This window comes from Lynx canadensis, chromosome D2 (genome assembly GCF_007474595.2).
Source record: "Lynx canadensis isolate LIC74 chromosome D2, mLynCan4.pri.v2, whole genome shotgun sequence".
Taxonomy (NCBI): Eukaryota; Metazoa; Chordata; class Mammalia; order Carnivora; family Felidae; genus Lynx; species Lynx canadensis.
In genome coordinates, this window is record NC_044313.2 from 12,039,931 (window position 1) to 12,055,383 (window position 15,453).

Sequence of the window (15,453 nt, forward strand, 5' to 3'; positions counted from 1 at the left end):
ATAATCAACTCTTTCACTCAAGCCCCTCATACTTTTTTTTTTTAATGAAAGAATAAAGTACGCAATGAGCCTGAACTAAATAAATAAAAATGCCACACTTTTGCCCACCAGAACTTTCTGCGTCACTGAGGAATATTTACAGACCTCAACAATCTTTTATCTTCATGATGACGTCCAACCTTCTCAGTTTTGGGCATTCTGAGAACGTCTTTGATTTGGGTTCTCTAATTGTCTTATGGGAACAATTAGTTTATTAACTAATAATGTCATTATTCGATGGTGCTTTGAACAGACATTAGAGAACCGCTTCCCTCTCTTGCGGTCTGCCCACCCTCCACCAGGGCTGTCTGAAATCAGTTACTCACGTCTGGGCTCACACTGGAAACAGATACGTGTGGCAAGGAATCTCTGTCTTAATACTCATTGCTGACAATCACAGGTCTGGTTTCAGGCTGGGTAGGGAGGCAATGTCCATTCCGCCACTTTATCCATCCGCCCACCCACCCATCTATCCATTCACTGTGCCAGCCATGGAGACCTCCATGATAGAAATGGCATGGTCCACACCTTCAGAGATCTCACACAAAGAGATGCCCTGGGAGGCTCAGAGTGAGGCCACGTCCTCCAGGAATGTTCCTCATGGGTGGAGACCTCAGTATTGTTCTCTAGCTCAGCATCTGGTATCTCCATCATGCAACTCTCTTGATTTGTTATCACCTCCTTATTTCCCAGTCTCCTGGGCAAAGCTGTGAATGAGTTCCAAGATGGCAAGAACCAGGTCTACCTCCCCAGTGGGTGGTGCACAATAAGTGCTCAATAGGGTGCCTGGGTGCCTCAGTTGGGTAAGCACCCGCCTCTTGATTTTCAGCTCAAGTCATGATCTCATGGTTTGTGGGATCAAGCCCCGCATCTGGCTCCATGCAGACAGCATGGAGTCTGCTTGGGATTCTCCCTCTCTCCCTCTCTCTCTGCCCCTCCCCCCTCTCAAAATAAACAAACACTTAAAAAATAATAAGTTGCTCAATAAGTACTTTTTGAATAAGCAAATGAACACACAATCCATTCTTATGAAATAAAAGATAGAAAAAGACCAACTCTGCTTTGAATACCGGCAGTGGCCTGATGCCCAAGATGTTTATGAGTCAATCTGATGTTGGGGAGTGGAAAGCTGTAGCTCAGGGCCTGGGGCCTGGACCCTCCTGGCAGGTCACTTCTACTCTTGGAGCCTGTATACTTAGGTCCAAAATGTGTGGTTGGAGAAGACACTTTCAGTTCCTTGAGTCGGGCACTCTATGAAAACCTCACATCCCTGGGAGAATTGGTCAAACTGCAGCCTCAAGGAATAGGGGCCTGGCTGGACTCCCCCATCTAGCAGATGTGAGACCATGGCCCCGTCTTGTAAGTGTATGAAGCTTCTTCATGCACACAGCAAGGGTTGGGGAAAGGGTGCCACAGACTAGATGCTTCCCAAGTCCAAGCTTCTAGTACTTTAAGTGGAGGAGACTGGCTAAGATGAAATTTGGGTACAGCAAGAACAGGTCACATGATTTTTAAAAGAGCCCCAACTTCCAACACTGCACACCTCACTCACTCCTTGATTCACCCAATATTTGGTGAGGCCCTACTATGTGCCGGGCACTGTTCTAGTGGTGAACCAGACAAGACACAGTCACTACTGTTGTGGAACGTCCAGTCCAGTTGGGGAGACAGAGAATACACAAATCAACAACTGAACAAAAGATGATTTCAGATGCAGTTATGGGCAAAGAACATTAAGAAATTGTGAGGGGTGCCTGGGTGGCTCAGTGGGTTAGGCATCTGACTTTGGCTCAGGTCATGATCTCATGGTTTGTGAGTTCTAGCCCCTCATTGGGCTGTCTGCTGTCAGCACAGAGCCCACTTTGGATTCTTTGTCCTCACTCTCTCTGCCCCTCCCCTACTCTCTCTCTCTCTCTCAATAAACAAACAAACATAAACATAAAAAATTTTTTTGCACCATGTGAGAGGCAGCAAGTAGAGGGAGAAGCTGGTTGGGAAGGCTTCTATCTGAGCTGAGACCTAACAACTACCTGGCAAAACGTAGGAAGAACATTCCAGGTGGAGGGAACGGCAGGTGCAAAGGCTCCAGGCTGGAAACATACCTGGCGTAATTGGAGAACAGAAAGGTAACCTGTGCGGCTCGTGAATGGGGCAGGAGGGGGTGACCCGAGACGAAGGTGAGGGTCTGCCCATGCAGGGCAGGCTGGGAAGGGCGTTGACAAGAGGTCCGTGGGTAAGATTGAGAGGGTTTGTGGACTTGGAGGGTGAAAAATGTCATCTCCCTTTTCACCAGCATTTACCTGAAAATGAGCACTTCCTTTAGTCACGAATGCCAACAACAACCGACAGTGACGTTAGTGGTGCCAAGCATTCGTCAACAACAAGATACTGCAGATGCGTTCATAACACCACTGTGGCAGCATCTGGAAACATCACTTCTGCTCATCACAAATGCAGAGTTACAGCTGTTAGACCAGCCAGTTGGACACTACTATCTAAAGTGTTAACAAAGGAGCACATATATTTGAACATCATAAATTTTTAAAGTATCTCACAACTGAATCTGAAAAGAACTGGTTTCCTTTGTAACCCTACATATTTTGTTTTATATAAGGAAAAGCATTATTCTGAGAAGGGGTCCCTAGGCTTCACCCGACGACCAAAGTGCTCACAAGGAGTTCGATTTCTACTCCAGGAGGGACGGAGAACTGCTGACGTGCTTTCCACAGGTTTCATGGGCTGCAGCCTCCGGGTTGCAAAGTCACCCTGGCTGTGGGAGAAGACTGTGCTCGTACAAGGTGGTGCCAAAGGCAAGTGAGGGCATGGCCTACTCCGACCTCTGTCCTGGGCAATCTGGAGGGGGCAGTGCCCCTGGGGCCTCGAGGGCTCTTCCCAAGCCTCTCCCACCCACCCACCACACCACCTCATGCTGCCCTCTTGACACAGAGGAGCCCTGTCACTTGGCCCAAAGCCCACCCCAGGGCATCCTCCCAAAGAGCTTCAGGAAGTGAGCACGCGTGTCCACAAGAAAAATAAATGCGGCCTTTGCCACTGTTTGGTTTGAATATTGGTCCAGAACAGAAACGAGATTTGTACTTTAGAAAGCCTTCCAGCAGGACCCCAGCAGAGGCTGGGCCAACACCAGGCTGATGGACGGTGAACGCTCGGGAAGGCCGGAGCACAGGGACCCACTGCCCCGAGCGGCAGCTTTATGGCGGCCTTCCTGTTTTCCCCGGGCCTCCCTTCACACTGCTCTCTCACACACTGAGTCTTTTCAATGCCCTCCAGGAGAACAGAAGAATCCATTTGCACACGCCAGCACGCACGTTTCTCTCACCCTCCCCAGGGGGTGGACCCTGCCAGGAGGCCTGTTTATGGACATACAGGGACAGATGGGGAGGGGGCCCGCGGGTGGGGTCCTCAGAAAATCTGAGAACTGAATCCCATGCTCCCAGATCCCCCAGACCAGAGGTGAGACTGAGGTCTGGCCAACTGGAAGGTGAGGGACATTTGTGATGTTTCTGGGGCGGTGCTAGGAAGCTCATGGGGGGCAGGGATGCAGTGTGGGGTATGGGGGAGGGGGCTGGCAAGGGCAGGACTGGCTCACCTCGAAGGATCAGAACAGCATCCGAGAGGAGTGGAGAGGAGGCGTGCACCGGGTCTTTGGAACCAGATTTAGTGAGCAGAAAAGGAAACTGAGGCACCCATGTTGCTGATGAGGACCAGCAGAAGAGAGACAGCTCTAGCAGCCAGCTACACCAACCGCTGCCCGTTCAGCTCAGAGCCCCTTTCCCAGGCTTCTGACTAGAAAAGAACACGCTGGGGTTTCTTTGGAGGGGGAGGAGGTTGATTTTTTTTGTCTACACCCATTGGCATTTCTGGGCTGTGAGTGTCTCCAGCACCCGGTGCCTGGGAATAAGGAAGGCAGAAAAGAGAACCCAGGAGCTCACTGTCAGGTCATTCTTTACATTCCCGGGCCCCCAGCCAGTCTGCCTTCTTGTCTCCACTTTTCAGAATTTTCCTATATTTGTTTCGTACGTAATGTCCAGAGCTTTGGCCTGTCCTTGGTGGGAGGGCCAGGGACAATACATCTCTTCTATCGTGTCTGGAACCAGAAGTCCTGTATTTCATACTTATATGTTTTATATTTTTAAGCAACACATGACTCAAATATAGAGAATACTCAGGTTTCTTTAACCTGCATGGCAGGAATGCCCTTTACATGGCTTTCAATGCTCTTCCATTTATTGGAAACACTGTATAAGTTGGTTGTTATGCCCCTTCATCCTTTCCTTTGCTCATTCAGCCACCCAGCTGTCTGCTGTGAGCCTCCAGGCACCAGGTACACAGTAGAGAATTTAAAAGATCCTTCCCAAAGAGCCTTTCCCACTTGGGGTGAGCAGACAGCAAACCACAGCTGAGGCAGGGTACCCTCACAGAAGAGAACAGTGCGCTCTGAAAGACCCTGGCCAGGGGGGTAATTTAAATTCTCTGAGGAAGACATGAACAGACACTTTTCCGAAGAAGACATCCAGATGGTCAACCGACACATGAAAAGACGTTCAACATCACTCCTCATCAGGGAAATACAAATCAAAACCACAATGAGATACCACCTCACACTTTAGAGTGGCTAAAATGAACGACTCAGGAAACAACAGATATTGGTGAGGATGTGGAGAAACGGGAACCCTCTTGTACTGTTGGTGGGAATGCAAACTGGTACAGCTGCTCTGGAAAACAGTGTGGAGGTTCCTCAAAAAATTAAAAATAAAACTACCCTATGACCCAGCAATAGCACTACTAGGAATTTATCCAAGGGATACAGGAGTGCTGATTCGAAGGGGCACATGCTTCCAAGTGTTTATACCAGCACTTTCAACGATAGCCAAAGTATGGAAAGAGCCCAAATGTCCATCAACTGATGAATGGATAAAGAAGATACGGTATATATATACAATGGAATACTACTCAGTGATGAAAAAGAATGAACTCTTGCCATTTGCAACAACATAGATGGAACTGGAGGGTATTATGCTGAGTGAAATAAGTCAGAAAAAGACAGATATCATATGTTTTCACTCATAGGTGGAATTTGAGAAACTTAACAGAAGACCATAGGGGAAGGGAAGGAAAAATAAGTGGCAAACAGAGAGGGAGGCAAACCATGAGAGACTCTTAAATACAGAGAACAAACTGAGGGTTGATGGGGGCAGGGGGTTGGGGGGGGTGGGGAAAATGGGAGATGGGCATTGAGGAGGGCACTTGTTAGGATGAGCACTGGGTGGTGTATGTAAGTGATGAATCATGGGAATCTACTCCTGAAGCCAAGACTACCCTGTATACACTGTATGTTAGCTAACTTGACAATAAATTATTTTTAAATAAATAAATGAATAAATAAATAAATAAATAAACAAATAAATTCTCTGAGGAAGTGGTCTTGGGGCCTGACTGTGCCCCACAGGGCATTCCTGGTACCACCACCTGTGGGCAGTCTACCCAAAAGCAGAGAAGCAAATGGCTTCCCAAGAACAAGCTTTGCAGGTAAGGCCCCTCCCAAATAAGCCTGGCTCTCACACAATGACCCCGCCTCTCTGCACAGCTCTCCACTTTGAGGGCAGGGGTTCTTACCTCCTATTCAAGCTCTCTCCTCTAAATCAACACCCCAGAAAGGTCTCTTGCATCAGTCCTTTGGCTGTAAGCATGAGTGGGAGCCCCTCCTTGGGCCCACTGAGGAAAACTGGGCTCAGCACCCAGGAAAGACATTCTGGTCTCCGGTGAACTTGCTCACCCTGGACAGGAGAGGGCTTGTCTCCCCAAGGGGGTATGACAACCATGGCAACTGAGGTCTCCACCCCAGCCCTATTCTCTCCAAGCATAAATTAGCATGAAGAACAAAATGGCCCCAGGAAATAATGAGCCAACTCCAGATAAGCTCTTCCTGTCTTCTCTCTGAAAGCCACTTGGAGTTTAACTGGCAAAACTCTCCCAGCCCCAGGAGATGTGCCCATCTTCTCTCCCACCCTGCCCCATGTGCCCCAAAGGGTGAACATCAAGGGTGAATGTGGCACCCCCAGCACAGGAAGGACCTAGCAGAGTGATGGCTGCTGGGCCTCCCAGAAAGAAAGATGAAGTGCTAAGGGAGATGTCCTGGGCCCCTGAGGATAGCTCCAGTGAAGCCCTTTACACATGGTCTCACCTGAGTGGGTTCATGATCATTTCTTTCACCCGAGGAAACAGAGGCTCAGTCAGATTAAGTGACTCGTCAGGGGGCCAGTAGAGAGGGTGAGATTTGAACCCAAGTCTGTCTGGACCCAGAGACCCTGATCCCTTAGAGGCCAGCTCCACTCACCCTAAGAACACCGTGGGGGTCTGATCTGAGGTAGATCTTGAGGACACTTCCCATGCATTAGCACCCCACCTTCTTCACCTGCTCACATCTGTCTTCATCGGGTACAGGTGGCTTCCTTTCATTTCATAAACACTAATTAAGCGAGCTCCTCCCTCCATGGTGGGCATGCAGGGCACACAGAACAAGCAGTTGTCATCTGCTGTGACAGCAAGGCAGAAGAATCTGGAGGGTGGGCTAAGCGGCCAGGACTGAGCAGCCCTGGGGGGCCATGTAAGTCCCGCCTAGCCTGGGGAACTGGTGGAGGCCAGGCCACATGGAAAAGCCATTCGGAAAAGCTAAGTGGTTTTGAGTGGCCTCACATTTCATAGCAGGCACTGGGCAGTTCACCCACAGCCCTGGACAGAAGTCCCAAGAGCAGCAAGGCCCACAGAGTTCTGGGTGACAGGGCCATCCTCTATCCAGCATTCAATGGATCTCGGTCTAATAAACAGTGGTTAGCACGTCCACAAGCGCTCCGACAGACAGGAGCAGATAAGAAGCCTTCACGCAGTAGGGGCTGGTGTACATGGGGCACACAGGGGAGAAGGGCCAGGGCCCCCACCAGTAAGGAGGAGCCCCACCATGCCCACCTCCTCCGTGGGAGCCCTGTGTCCTCATTTGGTGAGCTTGGCTGTGCCAGCCCCTTAAGAAACAAGGTCCCTCTGCTGTTCGAGGTGCTTTGCTGTGTGGGTGCCGGATAAAGAGTTCTGGGCTGTTACCACTGAACAGGGTGGCCCCTCAGTGAGCACATCAACATCCTCAGCAAGAGGACAGGGAGCCTAGACATTCGCCTCACCCTCAATTCCCAAAGCTTTGCTTGCTGAGGGCAGAGCCCACAGTCTCCAGGAAAGAAGGGTGGAAAGCTATATGTGGGCGCTCAGTGCCAGGCCTGGCCCACCTCCACCACCCTCCTACAAGCTGTGCAACTTTGGGCTGGTTGCAGAACCTCAGTTTTCCCACCCAAGAGATGGAGTAAAAAAAAAAAAACAGTACTTGCAGGGCGCCTGGGTACCTTAGTTGGTTGGGTGTCCGACTTGATTTTGCTCATGTCACGATTTCATGGTTCATGGGATTGAGCCCAGTGTTGGGCTCCAAGCTGACAGTACGGAGCCTGCTTGGAATTCTCTCTCCCTTTCTCTCTCTCTCTCTCCCCACTATCCCCCCTCTCAAAATAAATACATAAACGTAAAAAACAAAACAAAACAGTACTTGCCTCCAAGGGTAATTGGGAGATAATCCTGCCCAGCACACACCAAAGAGTCAATGAGTGTTAGTTCCATCTTTACGTCAATTAGCAAGGATGTCAGCCTGGAGCTCCTATCTGGGATCACTTTGCTACACTAATTGTTTCGTATTTGACTCACTGTCCAAATGGTTTGGTTGTAAGTGGGCTCCTTGCTCCCCTCCCAGCCCCTTCCCATGCCCCCTCCAGGCAGGGCAGCTTACCTATGGTCCTTCGGAGGTCTTCACACTGGCTGATGTGAGGAAACTTCAGGATTTCCTTCCACTTCTTGCTTTTCCCCTTGCGCTTTCCTCCACCCCCTGCAGAAATGGGGGGAAAAGATGTCGAGCTCATGTTGGTCTTGTGGAAGGCTCCAGAGTCTGTTTCCCATCCCAGCGAGCCTGTCCACCAGCTCCAGGGGCCGGGAGACAGCCAGGGGGCTCAAGGTCAAGTCAGTGGCACACCCCAAACCCCCCAGGCACACACACTCCCTCCTGGCCAGCATCAAGCCTGTGTGTTCTCCCCACACAGTTGGGCCGGGCTCCTCAAGCAGCAGGAGCAGACGAGCCCCTCCAGTCATCCGTGCCTGAACCCACACCAGTTGCCCTGTTCTTTCTCCACATCTTCCCCTGCTCTTCAGGCCCCCTGGGTGCCCAGTCTCTGGCGTCAGACTAGACCCCAACCTTCCCACAGCAGGGGCCAGGCCGGCTGGACTTAATATTGCCTTCGGGCTTGGGAAGTCCTTGCGGAATGGATCCACAAGTGAGTGGACTGCAGCCGCCTCACTGCCTCCTTTTGTCCTCTTGTTTCCTGTGGAGAGTCCCATTCCCCAACTGGAGGCCAGATGTTGGGAACAAGGACTTCAATTTCCACTTGTCTTGTGTACTCCCTTCTTCTCCCTCCCCCACAAACCCCAGGGTCTCAGAGGATGTATACTCAAGGCTGGAAGGACTCCTGAAGGGCCCCATCCTGCCTCGCATCCTCCTCTGTGTGCATGTGCGACGAACATGCACATGCTAGGGATACGTGTGATGGACGTGTACGCATGATGAGCACACGTGCAATGAATCTGCACACACAATGAACATGCACACGTAATGAACATGCAATAAACACGTGGAGCTGAGTAAGGTACACACTCAGGGCATTCCCACCAACCACACTAGTCTTATCCAAGGGACAGTGGACAGATGTCCGAACGCTCAGGTGTACAAACAGCAAGGGGAGGCACCAACTCTGGCCTGTGTTCCTGAGCCCACCGGCATTTGAGCCTCAGACCTGGAGGCCCCTCTGTGTCTAGTGGCCAGGACCTTTCAGGGACTGAGATGCCATTACCCACCATCCACCTCCAGAGTGGCCTTAGATACCACATCACTAAAGATCACATAGCTCTTTAGGTCCCTCAGTATTTTAGGATATTGAGGGCCTCTCACCCTCCTCCATGTAGTCAATACCCCAACACCTGTGGACTTTAGAGCCCAGTTAGAGACACAGGATCTGGGGTAGGGCCTCGGCACCCTGGGCCTGCTCCTTGCTCTGGGTTGGGTGTGCAGCACCTCCAACCTTTAACCCTTCCAGAGCGTGCCTGGGCCCCCCTCTCCAACCAGCAAACCAAGGGATACAGAAGGGCTTAGCTTGTGCCCACCCAGGCCCAGTATGTGCCCCAGGGCTGGCAGGGAGCTGGTCTCAAGGAGTGGGGATCCCCAACTGTCAACCCTGCTGCCCTGGAAAGCTAAGGCCGGGTTCCCCATTAGCAAGTGGGTTGGCTTCTGAGGCTGGGACCAGGACCCCCACCCTGGGGGCTGGGAAATAGGAGAGGGAGCTGATGGGGGTGGGGGTGTCCTTTCTCTGCTCTCTGCTTGTCCTGTCTTCTTTTCCTCTCAAGCCTCTGCAGAGGGCAAAGGCCTCAGACTCTACAGGACAGAACAAGTGTACATTGGGCATTTGCTGTGGCCAGGCACCATTTGAACATTATCTTGTGTAATCCTCAGAATGTCTCGTTGAGGAAGAGATCACTGTGAGCCACGTCACAGATGAAGAAACAAATATCCAAGGTTGAGCAACTCGCCGGCTGATGGCCCATCTGACTCCACACTTGCTCTTTCCTCTAACCAGGGTCAACACACATGTGCGCACACTGCAGAGTCCTTCCCCGGGGCCCTTCCCTGGACTCTCTGCAGTCCTTACTCTAAATCTACAAGGCAGGACTATTACTGTTCCCCCCTGACAAATAAGGAAACTGAGGCATGGGGAAGAAAGAAGCAAGTGGCTTTCTTTACTGGCTTATTAATAGCAGAGCCAAGGCCCCAACTTGAGTAGACTCTGGACCCCAGGCACTCACCCTCACCCTTCTGTCTGTAAACCTCCCTTTGGGGTACATTGAAAGCCAGGGAAATTCTCAGGGATAAAAAAAAATTGCTGGGGTCAGACCACAGAAGTGATGCAGCATCGAGTAAGAGGAGCAGGAAAGGGGATCTCTCTAGCCGGGGCCCAAGCTTGCAAGCTCTGAGAAAAGACGTCACCCCAGACACCTGCAGACTTGTTCTGCTTGACCCACACGTGGCTTGTTTGTTTGCTGTTCACTGAACCAGTTGTCAAGATTTCAAACCACGAGGAGACTTCACATGCAAATCCAGATTTCAGATTTCTCTCCATAACGAAGCATCCCACATGGCAAGAATGGGTTAGAGCTAGGGAACAGCTGCTCCCGTGGACAGGCCGTGTGGCCTGCTTGGCCTCTGTAGGGATTAAAATGTGCATCCCCTAGAAAAGGGCCGCCCTCTGGAGACATCAGCAAAGTCAGATGCTCCCGTCTCAGCCCCCACCAGGCTGGGAGGTCAAAAGGGGCCATTAGAACAAGAACTAAGTCCTTGTCCTTTCCTATTCTTGCACTACTCGCTCCCAGATCTGGCTGGAAGAAAGCACATTTGTGTGTGTACGATAAAGTATACACAACATGAAATGTGCCATCTTACCCATGATCAGGTATACGGTCCAATGGCACGGATACATTCACACTGTTATGCAGCCATCACCACCATCCACCTCCAGAACTCTTTCATCACCCCAGACTGGAACTCGGGACCTATTAAACACTAGCTCCCTCCTCCCCCCAGCCCCTGGCAGACACCATTCTACTTTCTGTCTCTGTGAATTTCACTCCTCCAGTGAAATCACACAGTATGTCCACTTGTGACTGGCTCATTGCACTTAGTGTAATGTACACGAGATTCGTTCATGTTGCGGCGTGTGTCAGATTTCATTCAGTTTTTAAGACCAAATAACATTCCATTGTGTGTAGGTACCACATTTGGTTTATCCATTCCATCCATTTTTTTAACATTCATACATTTTTGAGAGACAGAGAGAGACAGAGCGTGAGTGGGGGAGGAGCAGAGAGAGGAGACACGGAATCCGAAGCACACTCCAGGCTCCGAGCTGTCAGGACAGAGCCTGACATGGGGCTCAAACCCACAAACTGTGAGATCACAACCTGAGCTGAAGTCAGACGCTTAACCAACTGAGCCACCCAGGCGCCACCAACCATTCATCTACTGATGGACACTTGGGTTGTTCCCACCACTTGGCTTTTGTGATCAGTGCTGCTATGGATATCTGAGTCCCTGCTTTTAACTCTTTTGGGTATATGTTCAGGAGTGGAATCACTGGGTCATATTGTAGTTCCACTTTTCTGCAGAACTGATGAAGTCTTCTGGACAGTACAGATCACCAGGCTATACTGCATCAGGCTGTCTCCCAACTCTCTGTGATCAGAACCCAGGGATGTGACTTCTGGAAAGGCCCATCCCCCTACCCCCCGCCAGGTGATTCTCAGGTGGCCAGTGTATGGAAACCAGGAGCCTATTTTACATGCATATACGTGTGTGTGTGTGTGTGTGTGTGTGTGTGTGTGCATAGTTCTTACGGATTAACTGAACCATTAGGAACATTAACCCAGACTCATTCATTCACTCAACCAATATATGTTGAGCATCTACTAGAAGGAGCTGGGACAAGAGACACAGGGTGTCACCATCTTGGGGCTTCCAACCTAGCAAGGAAGACAGACATCAAAGTCTTTATTTCAGTGGCTCGACACGGGGGGACAACTTTGTCCTCTGGGGGACAACCGGCAATGTCTAGAGATATTTTTGGTCGTCACAGCTGGGGTGGGGGTGCTACTGGCATCAGGTAGGCAGAGGCCAAGAACGTGGTTGAGCACTGTATAATGCGTGAGGCAGCCCCCCACAACGGAGCGATCTGCCCCAAAATGTCAATAGTGCTGAGGTGAAGACACACTGCTTTATTTAACAAGCATTTGGACCAGCACTCAGAAGGGCAGGGTTTGGGGGAGACATGTTTGGGGCAACATGTCGCTGAAGCTGGAGTTAGGAAGGGAGGGGGTACCACCCAGGGAGCTGTCCCGGGCCAAGGGGGCAGACTTTCCGGCCCATGTGGGGCTCCTTTCCTCCTAAGGAGTAGGAGCCCCCAGAACAGGGCAGGGACTGTGGTAGGCAGAATAATGCTCCCCAAAGTGTCACCTGAACATGTTAGCTTATACCACAAAGGGGAACGAATATTACAGATGGAATTAAGGATAACAGCGGGAACATTATCTCAGGTGGTCTCGGTGGACCCAGTGTAATGGTTAGAGTCCTTACATGTGGAAGATGGGGAAGAAGAGTCAGTTTAGAGCCATGCTGTGTGAGGAAGACCAGAAAAGCCACTGCCGGCTTTGAAGACGGAAGGGGCCACGAGAAGGCGGGTGGCCTCTAGAAACCACAAAAGGCAAGAAAACAGATTCTCCCTGGGAGCCTCCAGAAAGAACGGAGCCCTGCCCACACCCTAGTTTTAACCCAGTAAGACCCATGTCAGACTTCTGACCTCCTGAAATGTAACTCATTAATTTGTGTTCTTTTAATCCATTGGGTTTGTGGTATTTGTTACAGCGGCGAAAGGAAACTAATCCAGGGACGCTCTGGTCATTAGGGGTGTCCCCCTAAATGGCCACTGGGATCCTGAACTCACCTGGCCTCCAGTTCCTTGGACACAAACCCTGCCCCTCCATAACCCAAAGAGGTCGCCACTTCCAGACAAATAGTTAGCTCTTACGTGTGCTGCTGGGTTATTAGATGACATATTTGATGACTGAAGTGTCAATACTCTATTGTTTCAGTCAGACCTGACTGTCTCTCAGGACCCTGAGGTGGTGAGGCCCAACACCCTGCTGCAGAAGTTCCTTGCGTGTCCTGGCCCTGTGACCCCAGCTGCCCCAGGCCCACCTCCCTGCTTGGGAGGATGTCAGGCCTACAGGGAGCTAAGGCCACCACCTCTCCACTACTCAGGGCCCAGCCAGGCCCCAGCAGCTGGGATGGCCAGTTCCCAGGCCTGCCCATCAACCACTGCTCATCCGTTCTCCTTGACCAGTTTCAAAGCCCTTCACCATGTGGTCACAGTCTTTCCAAGCTTTATTTCTCTCCCTGCCATTGCTCTCAGGACCTTTGCACTCACTGTTCCTTCTGGCAGTAACATCTCCTGCCTACCTGTGTAAATGACTTTCATCCATGCTTCAAGTCTTAACGCAGGCATTCGGCTTCAAGACTTCCTGTGCACCGTATGGCCATCCAGGAGGGCCTTCTCTGACCTCAGTAGCTGAAGTGGGGCCCGTTCTCTGCCTTCACCACTGCCATTAAACTGTGTTTGGGAGGCCCTGGTCAGTTGGGCAGCCTGTCTCTCTTGCACACACTCATCAGCTGACAGATTCACTTATCTGTCCCAACAGATTCACTTGTTCTCCCAACACATTAAGCACATTTTCACTGACGGGTCCAACCTGTATGTGTGAAGTTACTACCAGATTTCCAGGACCAGCCCCAGCTCTTACCAGTACCTGACATCTTCCTATTTAGTGATTTACTTGCCAATCCTTAGTCTCCCTGTTTGAAGGAAGACCATGGTGGCAGAGACCTTGGTTTCTCTGCTCTCTGTTGCTCCCTCCTTGGCCCACTGTGGATATGCAAACAGTATTTGCCAAGCAGATGCAAGCGTTGCCCCTGTGATCTCTGCATGCATCATCCTCTCCCCCATGACCCCACAGGAGAAGTTCCTGACCCCTCCACCTACTGAAGCCCGCTCTTTCTTCAAGCCCCAGCCAGTTGTCCCTTCCAGGGCTGCCCTTGAGAGGAAGACTCCCCGCCCCCCAACTTGCCAGGCCTACAGCCTACTCCCAGTTTGGCCCAGACCTATTCAGTGTCCCTCCGGGGGGTGGGGCACCTAACACAATGCCTGGTTAATCACCAGCTTTCATTAAGTTAGGATGACTGACTGGGTAAATGAATGTTTGCCGGAATAAATGACAATGTCCACCCCACCCTACCCCCAGCAGTCTGAGGTTAGCACTGAACTGGGTTCTGTATGTTTGGTGTTCACTAAGGTGGCATTAGCCCCATTTCACAGATGAGAAGCCAGAGGCTCAGGGAGAGGAATTAATGGGATCAGTGAATGAACTCCCAGCCATTTCCTGTCTTGAGCAGCTTTGGGTTTTATTTGCTTTACCATCTGACCCACTGCTGCTCATAGTTTATCTTTCATGTGCCGGAAACAATCAGTGAACTGGACATGGTCCCTGCCCTCAGGGACATCCAGTTCATTCCAGGCTTCAAAGAGCAGAGACCATGGGGGTGGCCTGGCAGGCGGGGGGGGGGGGGGGAGCGGTGGGGAGCAGCTCCAGCCGGGAAGGGGATGGCAGCAACAGGGACCAGGGGGCCAGACAGGAAGGGGAAGAGGCCAAGATGCTGGGGGACATGGGCTGAAGTCTGCCAGCCCACGGTTCTGAGGAAAAGCACCAAAGGATCAAGATGGCAGGTCTTGATCCTGGAACGGGAAAGAGTTTTGCCTTTTCTCAAGGCAAAGCCTGGAGAAAGGTGGGCAATGGGAAGATGGGAGTCTTCTCTGACTCTGGACCTCACCCCCAACTGGCCCCATAGGAGGGAGGGGGCAGCTTGCAGGAAGGAAATTGCTTAGCAAATCATTGCTGCTTTCTCTAGTCCCTAGCGTCCCCCTCCATTGCCAGCAATGGCCTCACACAGGTGTACCCGGGGGGGGGGGGGGGGTGCAGCTAAGGGAAGTGTGATAAGGGGGTGGCAGGGCAGGAGAGAGGCAGCCAACAGAGAGGGCTGGGGGGCTCCTCTGGCAGGAGGGCAAGTCTTAGCAGGGAGTGGAGTGTGGGACTTGGGAACAAAAGGCAAAGTAATAGTGGCTCCCATGTCTTAAGCATGGGCCACGCACTCATTTCTTGTGCTCCCATGGATACCCCCAGGGAACAATAAAAGGATCACCCCAAATAAACTGCCACAAGAGAGCTGTCACTATGGGGGAAGAAACTAGCTTACTGTTATTCTTGTTGCTTGTACTGTGCCAGAGGGAGGTATTTGTGCAGAGGAGAGGACTGAGAGAAGACAGCACTGAGAACGAGAGGGGGCAGAGCAAGGTGGACCCATGTCTACTCCGGGGGGGGGGGGGGGGGGGGGGGGGGAGGGCTCTGGCTCTGTGGCAGCTGGATCCCAGCGATGACAGCTTCTGAGCAAAGAGGAGCCTCCAGCCCTGTGGCCAGACAGGCACAGCCGAGTGGAACTGCCAGCAGAGGCTCCTCCTCCGAAGGACACTGACAAAACCAGCGGCGGCAGTGACCCCGATGGTCTGTGATCTCGTTGGCTGGACTCCTTCGGGCCCTGGAGCATCTCTTCCCATCCTTGGAAGGAAGTGGGACAGACCTCTGCAAAACAACTGGCCCTGGAAT

The 15,453-nt window shown here is 51.5% G+C and overlaps 1 protein-coding gene across 1 annotated transcript in view; it reads right to left on the bottom strand.

Annotated features, from left to right (window-relative positions):
• The window catches only part of GRK5 (G protein-coupled receptor kinase 5), a 216,070-nt gene that overhangs the window by 109,735 nt on the left and 90,882 nt on the right, over positions 1-15,453 (bottom strand). Inside the window, exon 2 of the mRNA XM_030333985.1 lies at positions 7,880-7,975. Within this exon, the coding sequence (XP_030189845.1) occupies positions 7,880-7,975 (96 nt within the window). The remainder of the gene's footprint in view (positions 1-7,879; positions 7,976-15,453) is intronic.